This window comes from Arctopsyche grandis, chromosome 9 (assembly GCF_051622035.1).
Source record: "Arctopsyche grandis isolate Sample6627 chromosome 9, ASM5162203v2, whole genome shotgun sequence".
NCBI lineage: Eukaryota > Metazoa > Arthropoda > Insecta > Trichoptera > Hydropsychidae > Arctopsyche > Arctopsyche grandis.
In genome coordinates, this window is record NC_135363.1 from 20112273 (window position 1) to 20135614 (window position 23342).

The 23342-nt window shown below is 32.7% G+C and overlaps 2 protein-coding genes across 2 annotated transcripts in view; one reads left to right on the forward strand and one right to left on the reverse strand.

Moving 5' to 3' along the window:
• Nucleotides 1–34: 34 nt before the first annotated feature.
• Nucleotides 35–8540, reverse strand: LOC143916544 (condensin-2 complex subunit H2-like). The gene is made up of 7 exons (XM_077437684.1): nucleotides 8280–8540; nucleotides 2707–2829; nucleotides 2429–2625; nucleotides 1498–2348; nucleotides 990–1222; nucleotides 680–901; nucleotides 35–565 (listed from the first exon to the last, which is right to left on the reverse strand). The coding sequence occupies exons 2-7, from the start codon at nucleotides 2794–2796 to the stop codon at nucleotides 446–448; spliced, it is 1713 nt and encodes a 570-aa protein (XP_077293810.1). The 5' UTR covers nucleotides 2797–2829; nucleotides 8280–8540; the 3' UTR covers nucleotides 35–445.
• Nucleotides 8541–11842: 3302 nt separating this feature from the next.
• The window catches only part of Tsp96F (Tetraspanin 96F), a 28293-nt gene continuing 16793 nt past the window's right edge, over nucleotides 11843–23342 (forward strand). Inside the window, exon 1 of the mRNA XM_077437984.1 lies at nucleotides 11843–12061. Coding sequence (XP_077294110.1) covers nucleotides 12002–12061 — 60 coding nt within the window. The 5' untranslated portion in view covers nucleotides 11843–12001. The remainder of the gene's footprint in view (nucleotides 12062–23342) is intronic.

Here is a 23342-nt window from a genome sequence, read left to right on the forward strand (position 1 = left end):
TATATAATATAGATATTATTTTAAATCTTTTTTTCACATAAAGATATTATAAATTATAAACAGAATGATAAAAATAAAAACAATATAAATGTATGCATAAAAATATATGCTAATCTCATAAATTTATATAATATAATACTAAAAAAACGGAATGTTTAAAGATAAAAATTGCAATAGTGAATTTTTAGTTTGCCTTTCAGTTGTTTATAGCATTTTGATTTCTAGATGAAAACAAATTTAGGTATGTACATACAAATATGTATCAAAAATATAAAATGATAATAAGAGGCTTGTAAAAATGGCATAAACTAAACATCAAAGAAAAATTATAATTAAGAAACCCTAATTACAGAATGAAATGCCTTAAAAAGTAAAATTATAATTGTTACTTCCAAAAAAATGTGTGAGTTGTAAAATGCAACTGGTAGAAAATTGAAAAAAAAAATTATAATGTAAATACACTATCATCGGATTCATCATAGGTGACACCTTGAGGTAGAGATATTTGGAAATCGCCACACGTCAATGGTTCAGGCTGTTCTATGACTATCTTACATTTATTCGCCTAAAAAAAAAAGATAGTTTTAATTGGTTCAACATTGTTTTTAATTCAAATCAACAAAATAATGCATTCTAAAAAGCATGTAAATTTAACAAATCAATACAAAAAATAAATTACCAGCATTAAAGTAGTTAAAAAGTAGCGAGCAACATCCGTAGAAGGCTTTTCTTTTAAAATGCTGCCAAAATTCTTAATACTATCACCATTGAATGCATCTAATATATCTTTGCTGTAAGCTTTAAGGTCAAATGCTCTTCGATGTTCAGCTATTTTTAACTTTTCCTGTATGGAAGCATGCCACGCCTCTATTCTCTTGGAAATATCACTTTGATCGTCAAACTATAAATAAAATTTCAAGTGGATACCATAAAATTTTATCGCTCCTCACGTCTAAAAGATCTTTTATGTCACAAAGATTGCAACTTACCGAACATGGGGACGGTATAGAATCAGCTTCAGCCAATCTTCGAGCAATACTCGGTTCGAAAATGTTTGATGGCTCAATATAATTATCATCAGGAACGTCGTCATCTTCCATGCAATTTCTATTGCTACAAATGGATAGACGATCTATATCATTCATATTTTCGTCGGAAAGTCTGATACACGCCTTTTCCAATTGCAGCAATCTATTGTCTAAATCTTCTCTCTCCGAGAAACCTACATAGTTTTAAAAGGAAATGCTTTATTATTTAAATATTAAAGCTCCGTTGAAACAGTGGAATATTTGTGCAATTAAAAATTTAAACGTAACATATGAAAAAATTAGTATACACAAGTGAACTGGGTCAACGTGCGGTGAACAAACTTAATACAGATGTGTACTCAATAGAGCATTCAACTGTAAATAGCATTATTGAATCAAAATATGCAACTGTTCTATAAAACTTTGCACGTTAAATTTATAATGTAACTTTTATAAAAAAATCCAATACCTTTTTCTTCTTGATTTTCACTGAATAATTGAGAAATTCTGAGTTTTTTTAGCGTTTCAAGACGTGACCAAGTTGTCAAAGGTCTCTTTTTGAAGAGTGGGGACAATTCATTTATCAAATACGTCTTATTTACATCACCCGTCGAAAATACATCTTTCAAGAACGTTTTCATTTTCATGCGTTCGATCTTCCGATGGATCAAGACTTTCTTCGCATAGTCCGGTATGGAAAATTCGGAAGGCATCAATTTTAGACATTTCACTGTGCCCGTTAATGGCGATGTCATGTTATATTTGCTGTTTATAGGTTTCGGTGTGGGCGTATCTGCAGGATGTTTGCGTTTCTTAGGTTTGGTAGGAACGACAGTCTCAACGGGCACAATCGGTGCACTATTAGAACGTGAACAATTCGACTGAATGTCAGGACTGCACATCTGGTTATCGAAAAAATCGACAAAACAGTCCGAAGTGTGACCGGAGTCCGGCGGCGATAATATCGACGAGTCCAAAGCATTATTCACAACTGGAGTAGTATGTTTATTCGTAGTAGAGAAATCCATATCATCACAAAGAGTGAAATATTCATCAGTATTCCAATTAACTCTGAAATCGTTCATCAAGCCGATCGCTTCTCCCGAATAATCAGTCAGTTGAACATCGTTATTAGATATGACACGAGGCTCAAATTGCATGAACGCCCTTGGCAAAACTGGAGCCGCTTTACTAGATTCCAAATTCTCCCTCATTGTAATATTGGATGCCTCTTCCAAATCTATAGGTTTAAAATCGGAGAACACAACTTGCTTTTTTGATCTTCGGCCAACTCTTTCCTCGGTCGTTTCATTATTGTCACTGAAATTTATAGAAACAAAAAATTTATATAAATACACATACATAAATTGATATTGAAACAAAGTCACAATGAAAATTACCCAGGGACAGGATCATCAATTGAACTGACGGCATTTTGAACCATCAACCATAAATAATCAACTTTTCTACTGTAAATTATAGCTGAATGTTGTAAAATTACAGCGACTTCTGGAAAATTAGGAAGAGTCTGCAGTTGACCATCTTCACTGCTATTTAACTGACGAAGACCGGCTTCAGTTAAATATTCTTCGAGCAACTGAAAAAAGGCATTCAATTATATAACTAACTATGTATACAACTAAAAATCAATTGTTTATTGTTACAATAAATTATTTACAGATGAAATGTCCGTCTCCAAATTTCCTTTGGCATATTTACTACTTTCAGTAAACTGTTTCAATATTTCTTCCGTCCTTAATTGAGGCATTTAAGCAATCTTCGATCACGTTTTAGGATAAATCTGCAACACAAATTGTTAAAGAGTTGATATAATGAAATAAATACAAAAATTAGAAATGTTAAATGTGAGATCAGATTTCAGCGATAAACTTTTTTTGACATTGTAAAATATTCCATCAATATTTTACGACTTTAAAAAATATTGTTAAAAAAGTAAACATACTTCAAATACCAATAATTGTACAAATAACAAAACGCTATGGATTTTGAATGCGGTTGTGTAATAAAAGAACACGTTTATAGTCAAAGTTCAAAGTTTCGCCACGCAGGGAGTATTACAAAAGTACAAACTATTATAAAGAAGCACAAAACGGTAATAATATAAGATTTTATAACTTCAAACGAGAACTTTAACGCGTTACAAAGTGTAAAGCGTGAAGCAGCCACCAGATAAATGTGGGTTTATATATGATAATAAATACAATACCACAACAGCATAATCAGCGTTATTTGAGAAAGCATTGTGCAACATTGGAGAACGTATTATTTTATCAATAAAAGTGCAGTCATATCTTTTTGCTTAACAAGAATGTGATTTCAATTGTATTCTTATGATAACTGAATATGTAATTATATAATTCGAGAGTTGGAAAAAAATAAAACATGCAAACAATAAATGAAGACAAGAAATTACGTTATCTCAGTTATATAAAAAGAGCAAATGCAAATGTATATAGAAATATATTATACACACTATCAAAAAAATAAATAAATTCAAAATCTAAGCCGTTTTATGTTATATTACATTCATATATCTTGTGAAGCCGGTTTTAATAAATTGATCTACACACATACATAACTTAATGGACATTTGGAGGTCCATGTTTTGGAAAATCAAAAATTTCGAGATTTTTATCCCTAGTTTGCATGCTTTGCCCGATTTGAAAAAGGTATATTCTAATGTGTATTTTTTATGAACATACCAGCAATAATATGGCAACTAGGGGTTCTGTCCTGGGTCGATTCGAGACAAAAATTTCCAGGTATTTCCAATGTCCCGTGTTCTGGGAATTCTTATCTCGGATCCCAGGAAAAATATTTCAATCACAACGTAAAGGCGAAACTTTATCTTACGATAAAATCATGAAGCGAGTGTATTCTTGTATTGACGATTCCACAATGGAAGAAATTCTTTTAGACTATGATGAATATGAGACGATTGTGTGTCACGATGAATGAAGGATCAAATATACATATATGGAGTTATCAAAAACAAATCTACAAAATAACGTAAGCAAAAATAGCTTCGGTTTTAAAAAATATACATGCTGACCAATTTCAACCACAACTATGAGATTTTTTTTTAGATATTTTAGTATTATTAACACTTTAAGGACCGCGGACGCCACATTGGCGTCCTGAATAGTCCAAGCATTGGCGCCCGCGGACGCCACATAGGCGTTCTCAAATACATGCAACTTTGCCAACAAAAAAAATATGGGTATTCCATTTATGCTTCGAAAAATTATCAAGAGATGTCTAGATATATATACGAAAAATCAATTAATGATAAAATATATGTAAGTTTCACTATTTTCGGGAGATGTCAATCATTTTGAAATTTCGTGTTTTTAAATACTGAAACATGAATTTTTTTTAATTTTATCATGCATACAGTGCATCCGATAATGTCGAAGAATTATTCAACGACACATCTGTGTCAAAAGAGCACTGTGAATAGACAAAAGTATCGTCTAGTTACGCCCACTCTCCCGTTACAAAATTGACTCGTGTGAAAAAAATCGAAGCCCTTGGTTTAGTCGCATTATTGTATCGGATCACCATTCGTTTCGGTCGATGGAACATATTTTGAAGGAAAAAAATTTAACTCTGCAAACGAAGTGAAATCAGCTCTTCCCAACTATTTTGTATCTAAACCAGGAGGATTTTACGAAAATGGAATTTATGATTTAGCCGAAAGATGACAGAGTTGTCGATAATGTATGATTTATTTAATTTGTATAATTTATTTTAAATTAAAGAAAAAAAATTGAGTTTGATTTTTATTGAAAAAAAATGAAATTAATTCGGGGTATATACCCGAGTATATATTATGTATATATATATATATATATATATATATATATATATATATATATATATATATATATATATATATATATATATATATATATATATATATATATATATATATATATATATATATATATATATATATATATATATATATATATATATATATATATATATATATATATATATATATATATATATATATATATATATATATATATATATATATATATATATATATATATATATATATATATATATATATATATATATATATATATATATATATATATATATATATATATATATATATATATATATATATATATATATATATATATATATATATATATATATATATATATATATATATATATATATATATATATATATATATATATATATATATATATATATATATATATATATATATATATATATATATATATATATATATATATATATATATATATATATATATATATATATATATATATATATATATATATATATATATATATATATATATATATATATATATATATATATATATATATATATATATATATATATATATATATATATATATATATATATATATATATATATATATATATATATATATATATATATATATATATATATATATATATATATATATATATATATATATATATATATATATATATATATATATATATATATATATATATATATATATATATATATATATATATATATATATATATATATATATATATATATATATATATATATATATATATATATATATATATATATATATATATATATATATATATATATATATATATATATATATATATATATATATATATATATATATATATATATATATATATATATATATATATATATATATATATATATATATATATATATATATATATATATATATATATATATATATATATATATATATATATATATATATATATATATATATATGATAAATCGAGAGTTTAAAAATCGATCGATACACAATCGATACACGATCGATACACAATCGATTATTTAAAAATTTTTCCCATCAAAATATCTATCAAGTTCTTGGAAGGTCCAGTAATACACACCCCTATACTATAAACTATGTGAATTATGTGTTACAAACGTGTCAGAATTCGGAATTCCGAAACACATACTATGACCCACCCTTACAGTCGGCCTGCACCATTTATATAAATGTGTTTTCGTTGTTTCTTCGACTATTCACTATGCATTGAATGCAAGTTATTTGATATTTCCATATAGTATGGTTTGTTATCCATGGATGACTTTTCAACTTGATCTTGAAGGCACAAAAATATTTGAAAAAATCCAATGGACCATCGCGCGAATAGCATTTCGGTAACTTTTACTCGAGTGATTATTATTTCAAAAATATAAAATATTTGTGTTTTTTTCGTAGTTTTATAATAAATATAGTTATTTTTAAATATAGTGCATTCAATTAGTGTAACCGTTTTTATAAACTCATAAAAAATCGATCACGGAGAATACAGGAGATGATACGCTGTTAGAGGAAAATTATACCAGAAATATAAAATATTAGTGTTTTATAATAAATATAGTTATTTTTAAATATAGTGCATTTAATTAGTGTAGACGTTTTTATAAACTCATAAAAAATCGATCATGGATCATAATTTTATATTTAACATTTTTTTCATTATAAAAATTAAACATACGCAAATGGTCATTCTGATTATACATAAAGACAGTTTATGTAATAATAATAACAAGATTTAAGAAAAAAAAAAATATGGTTTTAAAAATATTGATAAACGAAAATTTATGAAATGCTATTGGTTAGACGGCAAGCAAGGGGTTAATAACCAATGAATGAAAGACATCCCTCGATCCATTATGGTCATGAAAACATTTCCTGAAAATTTTATACATATATGTCTATTGGTTTAAAAGTTACAAAGTTTTTAGTAAAACCATTCGTATTTGCCGATTTTCGCAAAAAATTAGCGGTATTTGGCGTTTTCTATGGTAATCGCGCGGTCCCTAAAGTGTTAAGAAGCTATTTCAAATAAATTTAAATTTATAAATACATTTTTTCCAATTAGTAAAATATAAAACCAACTTCAACCATAACTATGAGAGTTTTTTTTAGATATTTTAGTATTTTAAAGAAGCTATTTCAAATAAATTAACTTTTATAATTACACTTTTTCCAGTTAGTAAATGTATTTTTTACTCTTTTTTTTAAATATTTTGTAAAGAAATTAATAAATTTTATATAAATAAACAATAAATTATACTGAACAAAATATAACAATCATGTGTAAATAACATTCCGGAATCTTGGGAACGTTCCCGAACTCTGTCCCGTGTCCCGGGAATTTAAAAAGTCCTGGAAATCAGAAACCCTAACAGCAACTATTATACATACATACATTCAACATAAATAATAATCATGCATACATGTATTCCGGAATCCTGGGAACAATCCCAAACTCCGTCTCGTGTCCCGGGAATTTAAAAAGTCCTGAAAATCAGAAACCTTAACGGCAACTATTATACATACATACATACATACATACATACATTCAACATAAATAATAATCATGCGTACATGTATTCCGGAATCCTGGGAACAATCCCAAACTCTGTCCCGTGTCCCGGGAATTTAAAAAGTCCTGGAAATCAGAAACCCTAACAGAAACTATTATACATACATTCAAAATAAGTAATAATCATGGGTACATGTATTCCAGAATCCTGGGAACAATCCCAAACTCTGTCTCGTGTCCTGGGAATTAAAAAAGTCCTGGAAATCAGAAATCCAAACGGCAACTATTACACATACATACATTCAACAAGACATACAAGCTCAAATTCGCACAAAAGTTAAGCCAATCCTGTTAATTTCTCTGATTATTAAAATCGTCATAATACAACTGTAGGGCATATTTTATACGACCTGAAAACAAAATCATCAAACTACATGAAAAGTTGTATATATATGTATATATATATATTCGAAACTACAGCGCAACTTACGGGCCAACCGTACAATATAAGAGAGAATTGAGATGATTTGGTAATATGTAGCAACACACTATTCATTAGTTCTATTAGGAGAAAAAAAATGACATGAATTGTGCAAAGCATTCGCGGTAGTACATTCATAAACAAGTCAACGAGTGTACCAACTAGAAACGAAAACATAGAAAAGTGGGACAAACGCAAAGCGAGGCTAGGCGACTATCGTCGATCCTCGCATTGCGTAACGCACTATGAATACTATCGTTGTGTAGCGATTGTGCAAGGTGGATATACACTCGCCACATGCACGGGAACGAAGCCGGGAAAAGATAATTGAGATATGAGGTTACGTGATTGTTTGTGTTGTGATGGATGACATACCACGAGAGCGAGGCGGGCGGGGGCGGGGGCGGAGGCGGGAAAGCGCGGGGGGGGGCTCCGAGCGGGCGAGGCGGAGACCCCCGTGTGTGGCGGCGGCTCCGACTCCGACGCCGACTCCGACGCCGACTCCGACTCCGACTCCGGCCGAGACACGCGTGTGCGTCCCTTCGAGGTGCCGCCTCAACATATTAACCGCGTCCACTCGGCAACGCCGCCACCTTCAAATCGCGCCGCCATCACCGCACTGTCCCACCGCACAATAACAATAACAGCAGACCCCGCGATACGGAACGGGTCTTAGCACCGCGCCAATACGTCCACCACCTTTCACCTCGATCCCTCTATACTAGCCATTTTATAGAGCTGAGCGATTATAACTAGCAGAGTAGACTAGTGGTTGGCATATAATGCTTTGCACCAGACCTTGGATTTGTGACTCCAGCTCTATCGTTTACTATCAGAATTTTATTTCCAATTTATCTGATTTTCATTGAAACGGTGCCTACAAATTGGATAACCTTACCCATTTCCTCGCAAAATCTCGAATTTTCAGCAATATCGAATTCCGCCGAATTGTATAAAATGCTGCAAATTTACAAATTCGACCATATATGTCTCTGTGGATATTAATTAATATGTATTTACATATGTACTTTATACAGTGGTTTCACCCCAATTTTGAAACAACGAATTTTCAATTTTTTTTTCAAAAAATTTATTTTGGAAAAATATATATAAACATATTTATATATGTACATTTTTTTTTCGTCCAAGGCACTATTACACGAAAGTTCATAAAATTTTTGAGATTTGAAAAATTTTTGACAAAAATTATATGAATTTTTAGATTTAATATTGGGTTTCCGGAAATTTTTGATTTTTAACAACGGGTTTCCTGAAACCCATGGAAATTATTAGGGTGACACCACTGACTATATAATACTGATAATATTTGTATCAAATTTACAATGTTTCTGGCCAGGAAGGCGCATTGAGATTACCTGTTAGCCATTCCTGGTATAAATTAAAAAAATATTCTGTAAAAAGCAATCTCGCGCACGTTCCTTAAATCTCGATCACGGAACATCTAGCACCCAAAAACTTCATCAAGCGAAAGCTTGAAATATTTTACTAACGAGAACTTGAGTGCCAGATATTCTATATTCGCGATTTTTGCGGCAACGAGTTTCGCGCAATTTGCATGATCGCAATTTGCGCAATAATCCTTTTACCTTATTATAGATATTTTCTAGACACGTGTGTTTTTAGCATGTTAGCGATGCACGCTCAAAATTCACGTTTGTGCAATTTTTCAGATTTACTTGTACATTTTTTTATGTTACTATTGTTGCGTAGGGGTGGGCTCAGGACCCAAATGAAAGACCCGAGTCGCTTCACAGCATTTATTCAACGATCCAAGAGGTCCACACGGAATCACCGCTCACTCCAGAATAAACCGATCTACCGTGTGTACCTTCTTATAAAGGACAAGTTGCACAGTACAGCTTCCCCGATCCATTAATTTATCTATTGTCTAGACACCTAAAGGTCTTCCCTGGCGAGTCTATTGTTTAAGCATACACTACTCTTTCATGTTCCCATGTTACACTATTTCTTAAAAATTGACATTCTATTTCATTTTTTATTTGTTATCTTATACCCGCACTTCACGCTGGTCCCACTCCGTAAAAAAACAAACAGTGCTGTTGCGTGTATGAAAACTGGATGCAATGTTTTTTAATGACAGTATTCCCCAGCCCAACCTGAAAACAGTTCGTTTTAATTGAAAAGTATTAACATTGGGTAATTTATCGTTTTAATGTCCTTTATATAGTTTAAGTTGGCAGCAAGTCTGCATTACCCACGCACACATACTCATTCGTAGTTTGAAGTTTGACGTTTAACCGCGCTCGATTCACATCTCACTTATAGAAACTATGACTTCTTCAGAAATTTTATAACTATTTTTAGAAAAAATTATCAATATAAATTATTTATTTATATGCATTGGTTCATTTTACAAGATGTGAGTAGAAACTAGTTAAACGTCAAACAACGAATGCTTATGTGTGGGTGAATAATGGAAACATGCAGTGCTGCCAGCTGCCAGTGCTAAAGTAAAACGACAAATTAGCTTGAAATTGATCTTTGAAATAGTTATTAAAATCAAAAATCCTATTCTTTAAAATGAAATATAAAATTCTGCAATTGAAAAAAAAGTGGTGCTTCACTCATTACTTGATTATCAGTTCCTACTTCAAGTTCATATGCAATGTGTTTTTATATTTATGCTATGCTATGGTGTTTTAATATTTATCTATTCATTATTTATCTGAATTAATACTTAGTATACATATTATATGTATATGGGATTCCTTATTTTTTCCAAGAAAATAATAAATCGTTTCAGATTATAAATTTTATCAAAATCGTTGAATATCATTGGTCATAACAATCTTTTTAACATAATTATCGTTTTATAATAGCTAATTCGAAATCGGATATAAAATATCATCCAAATGTCGAAAGCTATTTGCCATATGTACACTAATTTATGAATAATATTCATAACGCATAATTTTCAGTAGATATAATGGGAAAATGGTTATTTATCAAATTGTGGCTTGAGTTTGATTTATGGATATATGCAGTGCCGGTTTTAGGGGGGGGGGGGCTAGGTCGGGCGGCGCCAAATAAGTTAGGGCGCCGAACGATGCGCCAAAGGCGCTTTAAAATTTAAAATTAGAGCGCCAAAAGCAAAAGTTCTTTCTAAGGGTGTTTAGAAAAAATTGCCCGATGGCGCCATCGGGTGTAAGGCCGGCACTGGATATATGTATATACATATATGGTTTTGTGACTATTGCTCACAAAGCGCTCGCCCAAAAGTCACTAAAATCTCTATAACGGAATATCTGGCAGCCAAAAAGTCCATCGTACTAACGAGAACTCAAATGCCAAATATTCCGTATTCGCGATTTTCATGTTAAAAATTGCCTTTGGGGCGATCGCAATGTGCGTAATAATCCAATTACCATATATGTATATATACTTACTTTTAATTGTGAGAGACCTGTTTTTCGCGGCAATTTTGCAGTCTTGTGAAAACTATTACGAATTTTAAAGTAATTTGCTCTTTTTAATCATTTTATAAACGTTGGCTGAGCTGCGATGAATAAGCACTACACATATATTTTTTTGCGCACAAAGTTTTTGAAACGGAGGAAAGCCAACGTGAGTAGTGAAAAGCTTAGTAAAAGTTTAAAATTATTATTAAGTTTTATTTTATACGTATAATATAATAATCAAACGCACGTACTTGGATACATTATATTTTTACTAACCTCATACATTTCACATGGTTTTCGTGTAAGTGGTAATTTTTTAAATAACATTTATCGTTTCAAATACCATGCTTAATATTGGTTACAAACATAAATTATCTATTTAGTGGGGTTTATTTTAAATAAAAATATAAAAACAAATGATACCAGCATGCCAGTTGACTCGCCCGTTATATCGAGTATGCGGCCATGCGCGTCGTGTAAACACGGCTAGTCGGCTGCCAGTTGAATTCAGTGCGGAGCGCGCGTCGGCGGTGAGCGGTGGTGTGCGTGTTGTGAGCGATTCTATCAGTGACTGTTATTGAATTTGACTAGTGATCTACCGGCTCTTGAGAAAAATCAGCATCAGATTTGAACCGGCGGACCATCATCCACATCATCATGTCCGGCTGTTACAAGTTCATCAAATTTCTCTTCGTCTTGATCAATTTCGTATTTTGGGTAAGCAAACTAACATTCGTAGATCCGTAGTACAACACCAAATTCAACAAATTGTGACTTCATTCATATTTATCAGTTCATACATTCAACATCGCGCAATTCAACAACACTTAATTCAGCACACATACCAATTTTGTTTTAACTACTTATCTCAATGTATCTGAATGTTTTTTTTTGGGATCGTATTTTTAGGCAAGCCTTTATTTATACCTTTTTTTATAAATATATTTTTCTATTTTCGTTTGTATATTTATAATACATATTGAAAACGGGAAGTCGGATTGTTGTGTTACATGTTGCGCGTGTGAATAGACCGTTTCGAAAACGAGTATGTAATTTATTATGATGTAAATCTATCTTTGGGAGTGTTGATCCACCACGTGTGTATGTGTGTGTTTTTCTGTACTTAAGCAGGGCTGTGTAACCTTTTTTTTGTACGTAATATGGGCGTAGAAGTCTATCAGGAAATTTTCTAGTGCGCTACATATGTACATCATGTCTAATTTTGAAGCTGTTGATTCAACATACAAATATGTCAACATTGGTTTTTTTTAATTATGTTATTTTTTTGAATGCATATCTGCTCTCAACAGAGTTGTAATCGAATTAATTAGCTATGTTTTGTGGTGAAGCGGAAGTGCTCTGATTGTGTAAAAACATGAATAATAATTTTAAAATGTTTTTCCAGAAGCAAATAAAATTTTCAATTGAAATAATTGGCTTAATCTTTGTTTAGATTATAAAAAGCCGATAATTAGAAACTATTATAATACTGACGTCATGTCTAAATTCCGCTCGAGAGAGAGATTTGCTAATGTGGGTGCCAACATACGAAATGGACGCAACTCTGCTAAAAAGATGCAACCTATAAAAGTAGTATTTTGTCAAATGTAATTTTATGAAAATGTTTTTTGGAACCATGGTATTTGAAAGATTTTAAACCAATTTTTTTAGTTAAAAACCTTGTAAATAGTAGAAACTAAATTTTGTCGACTCGTTAATATTGCTAAATTTCATAAGATTGATTTTATCTTATAGTGAAGAATCGTGAAGTCATGTTTGTACAAATATTCCATCTTTTTTTTGTGTAACTAATGCTTAGATATACACATGAACATATACATATGTATATAGGTTTTTCATTCCAAATTGACCCTTTTTAATTTCAAATTGAAATGAAAAAGGGTCAATTTGAAATGAAAATAGGTCAATTTGAAATGAAAAAAATAGGTCGATTTGGAATGAAAAACCTGTACATACATACATGTATATGTAGATGTGATATAAAAATAACCCATCGAATAAAACTTACAAAATTGAACCTCACTGTATTAATTTGCATTTATATTGTCCACAAATATTAATACGTGGGTTAAATCAGTTTTATCAATCTACATACTAGTTGTGTTATCCAGCTTCGCTCGGTAAATGGAAATGAAATGAAAATCATCAAATAATATTTTGTTTTTTTATTAAATTAATTTGAATCGAAAAAAATATCGGTCTACCTCACGGGCCCGAATGTGAAACGCCCGAAAACGCAAATATCGAAAGGCAAAGATCGAAAATCGAAATCCTTTTAATACCGTTATCGATCACTGTCAAGCGTCGTTCGAGGGTCGACGAATTGGTATATATCACCGTCAAGTTAGTATAAACAATTCTATAGAATTTCAACGAGACCGCTCCGATCCCGCACGATCCCGTAAGATCCGGCGTATCATACCGGGTATGACCCTACATTTTGTGTGTGTTTAAAACTATCTAAAAAAAATATCCCGCGTACAGCATACCGCTCCCTCGCTGTGTGATCGCGCCCTTAGTCGAAAGATAAAAACAGGGTGCATTGTAAACGTTACATACTCACTTAATTTGCGCGAGCAGGATACAACAGGAACAAGAGGAACAGGCTTGCCTTCCGATATTTGCGTTTTCGGGCGTTTAACATTCGGGCCCGTCACGAAGACCGATAGAAAATGTATATTCATACGATTTGTTTTATTTATTGTAAGATACATACATATTATATATGAAACATTTTCGCAAAAAATGAATGCATCTTTTGTGCCAGTTACGTGAATGTCTTATTTATGATTCGAACGCCGAACTGGGAACAGAAATGCTCGAAGAAACATAATTTTATCTAGAATTTTTTTCTTTTTTGAACGATTCTCCTTTTGTACGCGATCGTTAATCATTCTTTGAACGAAAGACCGCTGTCGCGAACAATCGACACGCGAACCAACAGCGTCCCTTTTCATCCCGAAGTCATTTAATATTTCGTCATTGGACGAAGAAAAGTTGCATTGTTTTTCAATATGTGTATGCATTTAACAAAGCTGTAATTAACGATGAATCATGAACAATGCTCGATGTGTCGCAATTGTCAACTCGTTTATGGTTATGAAAAACTATAAAATATTTATTTTAATATTCTGTGTAGATGCAGAACTAATGTTCATTCGCTTTGCATTAGCAATGTTGACATTGAGTACATATGTGTGTACATATATAATATATATATTTTTTGACATATACATACATGAGATATTTACTTACGCTTTGATCAATTTAGGGAAAGTTTGATCTATAACCTTGCACCTCGCACTTTTAATAGGTCTTGATGTGGCAATCGTTTCAATTGGCCAAATTCACGACAAGCGATCGGTATGAAGCATAGACTGTTGCAAACTGACCCATGCATTTTAGCATTGTTGAAATTTCGCCTACATCCGAGGGTGGTTCAAATGTAGTGTAACAGATATTTTGCACTATTCAAAGACGTTTTCTGATATTGGTGTATCTAGTAAACATTTTGACGACATTGACCTAGATATCATTGAGTTATCAAATTCAAAACATGTAAATATAGTACAGACATGGTTTTAGTGCTCGATGTCAAATTATAATGCTTTGAAATTTCTCTATAGTGCGTTATCTTCTCAATAATACGGGTATCATAATTTATAACATCCAATGTGTTTAACCGATTTCGTAAATTAAAGGTAATATTGTAACGCCAGTCCCAAAATTTGTAATGTTCGACTAGCATCACAATATAAACCCAATTTTTTCAAATCGGTCCAACAGATCATGTGATTCCCGCGTGAGATGAATACTTAATTGATTTTGAATGAGTACCATTTATCGGCCCGGCAAATAAAAAGAATGCCCCTCTCTAAAATAGCTCGCACGACATATTCGGTTTTCTCCCGGCAAATCAAACGTCAAATGGGTTGCCAGTAACAAAAATAAATACCGACTCTAACAACCTAATCTTAAATGGTTAGGGCCAACCCTAACTTAACCTAACCTAACCTAAACCTTAAATAAATAAGTGTTGGCTGCTAAGATATTACGATTACCCAGTGAAAATGTAACTGGTTATGATTTCACTGAAACGTCAAATTTTATTTTTGTCACTGGCAACCCGTTTGACGTTTGATTTGCCGGGTGAACGCCGATTCTGACGTGCGAGCTATTTTAGAGATAAAATGTCGTGTAATTTATTTTATAGCCGTGCCAAAAATATTATCTCATTTTGAATTCCTTTTTGTCATGCAATGAAGGTTTTAGGCAGGTAAGTATAAAAGCACTGGAAACTACTGGGTATATGAAGTAATTTTTCAACTTCTAACACAATTCGATCTCAGAAAGTCTAACAGGGTTCTAATTTACACCTTCTAAGTTTATACATATGTATAATTGACCTAAATACTGCTGGCTAGATTTTGTTGCTAGCTAGATTTTAACCCAACACTTCGTTTGGTCTGCGGTTAAGTGCCGTGCATTGTAACACTGGTGGTGATCTAAACGTCTCTGAAACCAATTGAAATAATTGTGTCACTATAGGTCGTCCTGGGAGAAATTGTCTAGCAATCACCCAGCGGGTGGGTGTATCAAGATCTCAATTCTTACTATATTTTTTCCACGGTCCTATAATCCGTGGATACAAAAATTCGGCAGTAAATTAAACCAGTCTTGACACTAACGAGTCTGGCGCCACTAGGAGGAAACTACCAATTCTCATCAATACTCACCCAATCAACGCTTGATAAAATAACTATAAAAATATTCTTGGTCTATTTGTACGTATAGATTCAAACTTCGGTATATTTAGCTCTGATGTACGCCCACTCTTCGAGATGTTGCTGCGCTCGCTGGTAGCAATTTTCTTCTTCACAATTATACTGTTCATTGATTTATTCGATGATGGACAATCGTATTAAAGCTTCTAGAGTATGTCGAAGATGATTATTCTTCGTTGTATCTTGACACTCTCCTGATAACCCAACGCTCTTCTCTTATCGTTCGTCTGTTCTGGTTTAATTTTCTTTAATAGAGGACGTTTGCCAACTATGTATGACGTTGTGCATGTATAATATAAGAAACTATGTAAGTTCTGTCTTGCAATGCTTGGTTCATTTTGAATCTCTCACTTTGCCACACAAGAAATTTTGCAAGTGTGAAGATTCAGCACTGTGGATAGTCTTGTCGATGCAATTCTCCGTGTTTTGCAGACACATGCGTCATGTTTCACTTTTCGTATTGTTATGGGTTTGTTATGTCTATTGCTTTTGAGAAAACGACCCGTGTCGATTATTTCGATTGTGATTTTTCATCGGTGTGAAATTTCTGTCTCGTGAATCACGCGTTAATTTCCCCCAGACTGTAACATTGACTGCTCAATGGAGTGCCTCAGTTTTGGTTTACCGATGTTTATCCAAACCGTTTTATTGTTTTATTTATTGGAATTTCGGATTTTTCATGTCCCAAAATATGTGTGCTCTTAATTTTAAAATCTTATGACTAATTTCGTAACGCATAATATGGCACGATTTCATTGATTCTAACTTCAGTCACAGTTTATTTATATCTTTGAAATTTTATTGGCGGTGAAACTTTTTCAATAAATGTAAATAGTGAAATTATAGAAGATGTTTGATATGTATAAGTATGTACGTTTGTTTTATTATTATTTCTCCTTCTTTAAATTGGTGAATTGTAGCTTTAAAATTTAAAAAATCAGTCGGCAACTTAGCTCAGTGGTAAGCATATAATGCTGACAACTAATGGGTGACGGGTTCGAGTCAGTGTTGCTGGCCAGACCTTGGACACATGTATGTGACTACAGGTCGATCGTTTCCTATCAAATTTTGGCAACATCTACATATTTGTGATTTTATTGTTAAAACAATTCCTACAAAATTGGCTACCTACCCTCATTTGGCATCATTATTTGAATTTAGTTTTAAATTTATATTGATATTATTAATGCCGCACTGGGGCAATCCTGTAAAAATAATAAATAAAAATAAAAATCGTATTTTTTTCTTTTTATCAAACACTAATATTGAAATAAAAATGAGGTAAAATAAAACAACTGAGGTTTTTTTTCAACCACATTAATTGCATTATCTTAAGGTAACTCAATGATTTATCGTATCTACGTTTGCTTTTTAAATAATGGTTTTTCCAGTGCTTTTCTTATTAAAAGAGACTTTCCAATGTCACAGAGGAAATAAAAATTTATACATAATTTATTTTAATTGAAAATAAAGGTGATAAAGTAAAAGAAAGGTGCCAGAACGTCGTTCTAGTGTGTCACATCACGAAAAAAGCTCTGCTTAATTCAAACAATTTGCTTCACTTTTATCATTTTTATTATCCAACTTATAGTCAATTAGTTGTTTTACCCGGCTTCGCTCAGTATTTTTAATAAAAACAGCTTAAACATGGCGAATCTAATAGTAAATATTCATTTGTTTTTTTATTAAATTTATTTGAATCGAAAAAAATGTAATATTCAACCAATTGATTTGTTCTTAAATACGAAGTCTCTTTCGAAATTTATATTAATATATTAGATAAACTCAAGTGTTTTTAGAAGGGATGGAGAGGATAGAATAAAAATAAATTTATTAGATTTAATTTAGTTTTGATAAGTTTGGTGGGGATGTAAAAAAAACGAAGTATGGACAATGGTTTGATATCACTAATTATTCCAAAGCTGGATCTGAAAAAATCTACAGAGAACAAGATTTGGATTTTAGTAATAATATGTTCTTGTCAGTAGATTGAGTAATAATTTTATTTTATGATCAATCCATGGTTTTTATTCATCCACTTATAGATAATTATTACTTTTCCGTTTTTTTTTCTTTGTTTATATATATTGAAAATAGATTATAATCGAATCGAATGTGTCGTCTTTACATTGTGTGACATCGTCGAGTAGTATGTGTGTAATAATAAAATTCAATATGGGCGTCCGCTCGCTTGAGACGCTTGTCCTTGGTCGGTGTTACTCAATTTCCGGTTTTTCCGGCTTTCCGTACTAGTTGCGGTCGATTTTCCTGTCGTTCCCTTTTCGACATTCGCACACGCACAAACACGCACCCCCCGGGAAACGTATTTTTTTAGGTATTAATTTTCCGACCAGCAAATGCTTTTAGACGAAATTGCACGCAAGGTGTATATGTACGCTCAAAATTTACCTGAGCCAAGGAAGAAGTAGAAGAAGACGAAGCGAGGGAGCGTCGACCGGTTAATTAACGTGATTTATAGGGGTTGAAAAACTCGATATTTCCTTATTGTTATGAATTATTATATAACATCATAACGAAAACACATTTAGAACGTGCCCTATTAAATTTTGCTGAGTTTGGTCGATGTATAAACAAGCTTTGAGCGAGAATATAAAGCTGGCTTTATACTCGTAATTAAATATGTACATATATGTACATATACTCGTATGCGTATCGATTGCAAGTTGATACTGAAATCAAGCGGGCAAGAGTATTTTGTACATAAGTAATGGAATGCTGGAACGCTGCATGCTCGGCATGACAAGGAGACATAGAACATGGAATACGTGGGTGAGAAGTGTAGTTGATATATAGAATAGAAAGGGGATATGAAATGGGAATAGAAGATTTACATAGCTTGAATAACGGACGATATATGGATGAAAGAAGTGCTCGAATGGTACCCGAAAGAATGTAAAAGGGTTTAATGGTAGGCCACAGGGGAGATGCATATATGAAATTAGAAAAATTATGAGATGGATGAGAATTTCCCAAATCACAGACGAATGGAAGCGTGTTGGAGAGACCTTTATCCAGTAGTGGATGGCGAATGGTTGTAAATGATTATGATGATGGTATTGTTGCGTAGAGGTGAGTGGAGAATCCAAGTTAAAGGCCAAAGTCTAGGGAAAAGTCAAAGTCTGCAAAGGATATGTATTCCCACGGTATCAGTCACTTCTGAGAAGGGACCAATAGCGGCCAATTCGGTGGCCATTGTTTAGCCTACTTGCACTTAGTCTAGAGATAATCCTTGAAACCAATTATAACGGTCACACAGTCTCTGGGATGCTACTCGGCCTAATCCGATTGCACTTACTCGGCGGTGTACGTAACAGTATCAACTGTGATCCCACATCTGACACCAGTATCTTTGTGATCCTAAAAACCGAGGCTTTAACGGCTAACTATGGCTTATAGCTTTATTGCCATGCATTATTTTTATTACATGGGTAGAGTGCATATTCATGAGAAATAGTTATACATATAATATACCTCGCTCTACAATTATAATGAAAGTATTATAGAAACATGTCTTTATGTACGTACATTTTTCTTATCCTCCGTTCTGTATATCAGATTTTAATGTACTGTTGTGTTGTATTCTTTGTCGTTTTATTCAAGAACGAGCTTACTTGATCTTGACATGTATATCGTACGATACATCTGTTTTTAAATTACATTCGTAATGAAAAAAAATTTGAAGCATCTGTTGACATAAGTGTGGAATCTAAGTCAACACTACCGCAAACAGCTCAACAATCTTACTACTGTTCCGGGCGCATCTCATCTACACCCAATAAATTTGAATAAACAATCAAATGTTACGATATGTGTTATATAGGACAGAGATGTAGTTGAGCGGGAAATTATCACTGGCAAATTATCATCCATCGCTGATCCTCCCCTACGACCGCAATCGCAGTACAGATGGTATCCACGTGCAATTGTGCATACATACACGTGCGACCATCCCCATGCGGATGAGCTACCCCTCGCCATTTGCCCCGACCTTTTGGATATGGGCAGACAAATTAGAGTCGTACCCTAACAAAAGCAATTTTAGCCTCAACTGTATTGTATTTGACAAACATATATCAACCAGTGTACATATCTCGTACTTTGACAGTATTATAATTTATAACAGACGTTGTGTTCATTCATAGAAGAAAAATGTACAGGTACTTACAGAAGCAGTACTGCAAATGTACTAGTGTTTATGTTTTGCATTATATGGTATTAGCTGGATTATATTGATCTAATTTCAGTTTTTGCGTTCGGTGCACCATTAGCGTTGATTGATGACTTTATACATTCATATGTATATAACAAAGCAGAACTGCTCTATTTAGTTGCCTATTCTGTTTAAGTCATAAAATATGTGAAAAACATCTGTTGAGATCGCGTAGAGACGTAGTTGAGACAAGAACACACTTTAAAGTGCGGCACGGAACACGTTTGTAGACTTAAGCGGTGAGAGGGGTATTATTAATTCGTACGATCTTATTATTTCGACAAGTTTCTCCCACTTTTCTTCAAACATGGGAATTGTCGATATTTCTGCACAAAAAACGCTGGCATACCTAGCCTGTGCCGCCGCGTTCTTCCCAAAACTCATCCCTTGGGGTGTTTTCAGTAATATTTTATACTCGTTTTATATAGGTTTGACAGTGATCGTTAACGGTGATTCCCATATTTGAAGAAATGTATGAGAAACTTTTCGAAATAATACGCATGAATTAACAATGAAATGAAGACATGCTTATCACTGAGTCACCTAGACGTGCCGTGCCTCACTTTTGAGTGTGTTCTTACCTCAAACGGTACGTTTGTCATTCTAGTCATTATGTCGCGTTATCATGTTGTCGTAGACTTTGTGTCGTTACACATTTTGTCCGTAGACGTTTTGTCGTGGAACCGTTTCAGAGATTATTCTGGAAACATACTTTTAGTGATTAAAAGTTGCACTTGCTATGTACATACATAAATACAATATATGTAATTGTCTTGGCTATGATTCAATGAAATTTTAGATTTGTTTTTAGAATAATCGTAAAGTCAATATACGTATTTAGGGTAAGTAAAATAGTCAAGGCCGTCGAGGATAATATAAAATAAATAAATACGGTTTTGGCAGTAATATTGGATGAGGGTGGGTATATATGGGGGAGGGAATTATTTTCTTTCTCATTCTCTATCAGATATCGGTCGCTCTAAGTGCAAAGTGTATGAAAACCCATAACGTTGACCCCAGGATGCTTCCCAGCAATCTTTTCAACAAATTGTTTTATGTATACACGGTATTTCCATTTGCTTTTAGCAGGTGTTCGCATGGTGTATTCATACTTAGGATAATAACACATTACCGTCTGACACTTTGGGTAGGATGAGGGTTTGGTGAATCAGTATCCTAGCAGCCAAGGATACACCCTCTGGCAAACACATCCTGATGCGTCACCGTCGACTTCCCCTTCGGGTAACCTCGGCTAAACGAGATAAAAACAGATGTGCATCTCTTTTGCCAGCGCTCGATAACCTTTTTCCGCTTGTCGTGAAAGTTTGACCTTGGCGTTATCTCTCTCCGCGGAAATGACTATCCCTTTTTTATTTTTAGTCCCGAGCTCATCAGTCATCACACGCTAGGGGTTAGCGTGCTATGAATACACAAGCGATGCGTTTTCACCTGTATATGGTTTTCGAAAATGTCATGTTAATAATACTCGTTTCCCATTTCAATACTCGTCGTTTTACAAATGATAATTCGTCCCGCTATGTACATAGTTTGCATAGAGTATGCGTGATTTTATTGACGTTCGATTTCAAATTATCTATGACGTCAGATTGTGGAATTTAATTTGCGGTTGTTGATTTTATTACTTTGCAAAGAGCCATATCGAATTTTAGTATTTGATTTCAATGTTTTGTGAATATGGTTTGCTTGAAGACACGATATTGAAATGATACTCAAAATAGTAAAAAAGGTATCAAAGTCCTACTTTTGATCAAAATGTTGAAATTTGTTACGGTATTGAATGATAAATATGTATGTACGTGTAAAGTTCAATATCAAGGAAAGTAAGACTTGAATATTAGTGCTAAGCCCATAATTATCTTATTTTTACTCTCCATGGAGCTTTTTTCGGCTTATCTTTTAAAGAACGTTCGATGCTCATTAGTATACTCCGCACCCAAAGCGCGAAAATCTCTATAAATACGTGTTTTTCCGGGCTTAGATGAGGGTTAAAAGAAATTTCTCTATTTTTTGTAATTATAGTGAACGCTCCTCGCAAAGTTCGCCGTCTGAATACTAATTCCTTCATTTTGAATCCTTTCCAAATGAAAACAGCTGAATAGCAACTAAGCGAATTGTATACTGCGGAGTTTTCACGTGAAGTAATTCGGAAGTAAGATTCAAAAGTTGGAATCATTTCAAACGACGATTTTTCTTAGTACAATACGCTATATATTGTTAACAACCACTGCATTTTAACGATGGGGTGTCTGCAAACGAGGGTGACATTGTACACGAAAAAAATTATATACAAATGTAGGTATTAAATAAACTTACGCACTTACATATATGAAAATATTGTGAAAGTTCATATGAGATTCTCGGGAGGGTTTTCCTTTTAATCGTTTATTATTAGTTTAGTAAGATTTTCCACCTTTCGGAAAATGGCCGTTGTAATTCCAGACATGGTGAAAACACGTTCAACTCGCGGTCAAACTTTACGATCGCGCGCGCCATACTAATTTGTTTCCTAGTAGGTTGACCAATTTTCTTTCCTTTAAATGTAAATATTTGAAAATATATCAACTAAAAAAATGAATACATTTTTTAATGCTTTATTATGATACATTTTAAGTGCTTTAATTAAAAATCAAGTACATAAAATAAATATATCATCGTTATAGCATTATATTATGCCAACTTTTTGGAAAATAAATTGTATACATAAAAATCTTGGGACTGTGTAGTAACTTATGGATGAAGCTGTATCAAATTTTACGTCTATAAAATTAAAAAAAAAATGGATTGGCTATAGAATTTATATCATCATCATCATCATTTACAGCCATTCGCCATCCACTGCTGGATGAAGGCCTCTCCAACACGCTTCCACTCGTCTCTGTTTTGCGCAACACTCATCCATCTCATTCCGCACATTTTCCTAATTTCGTTCACCCATCTTCCT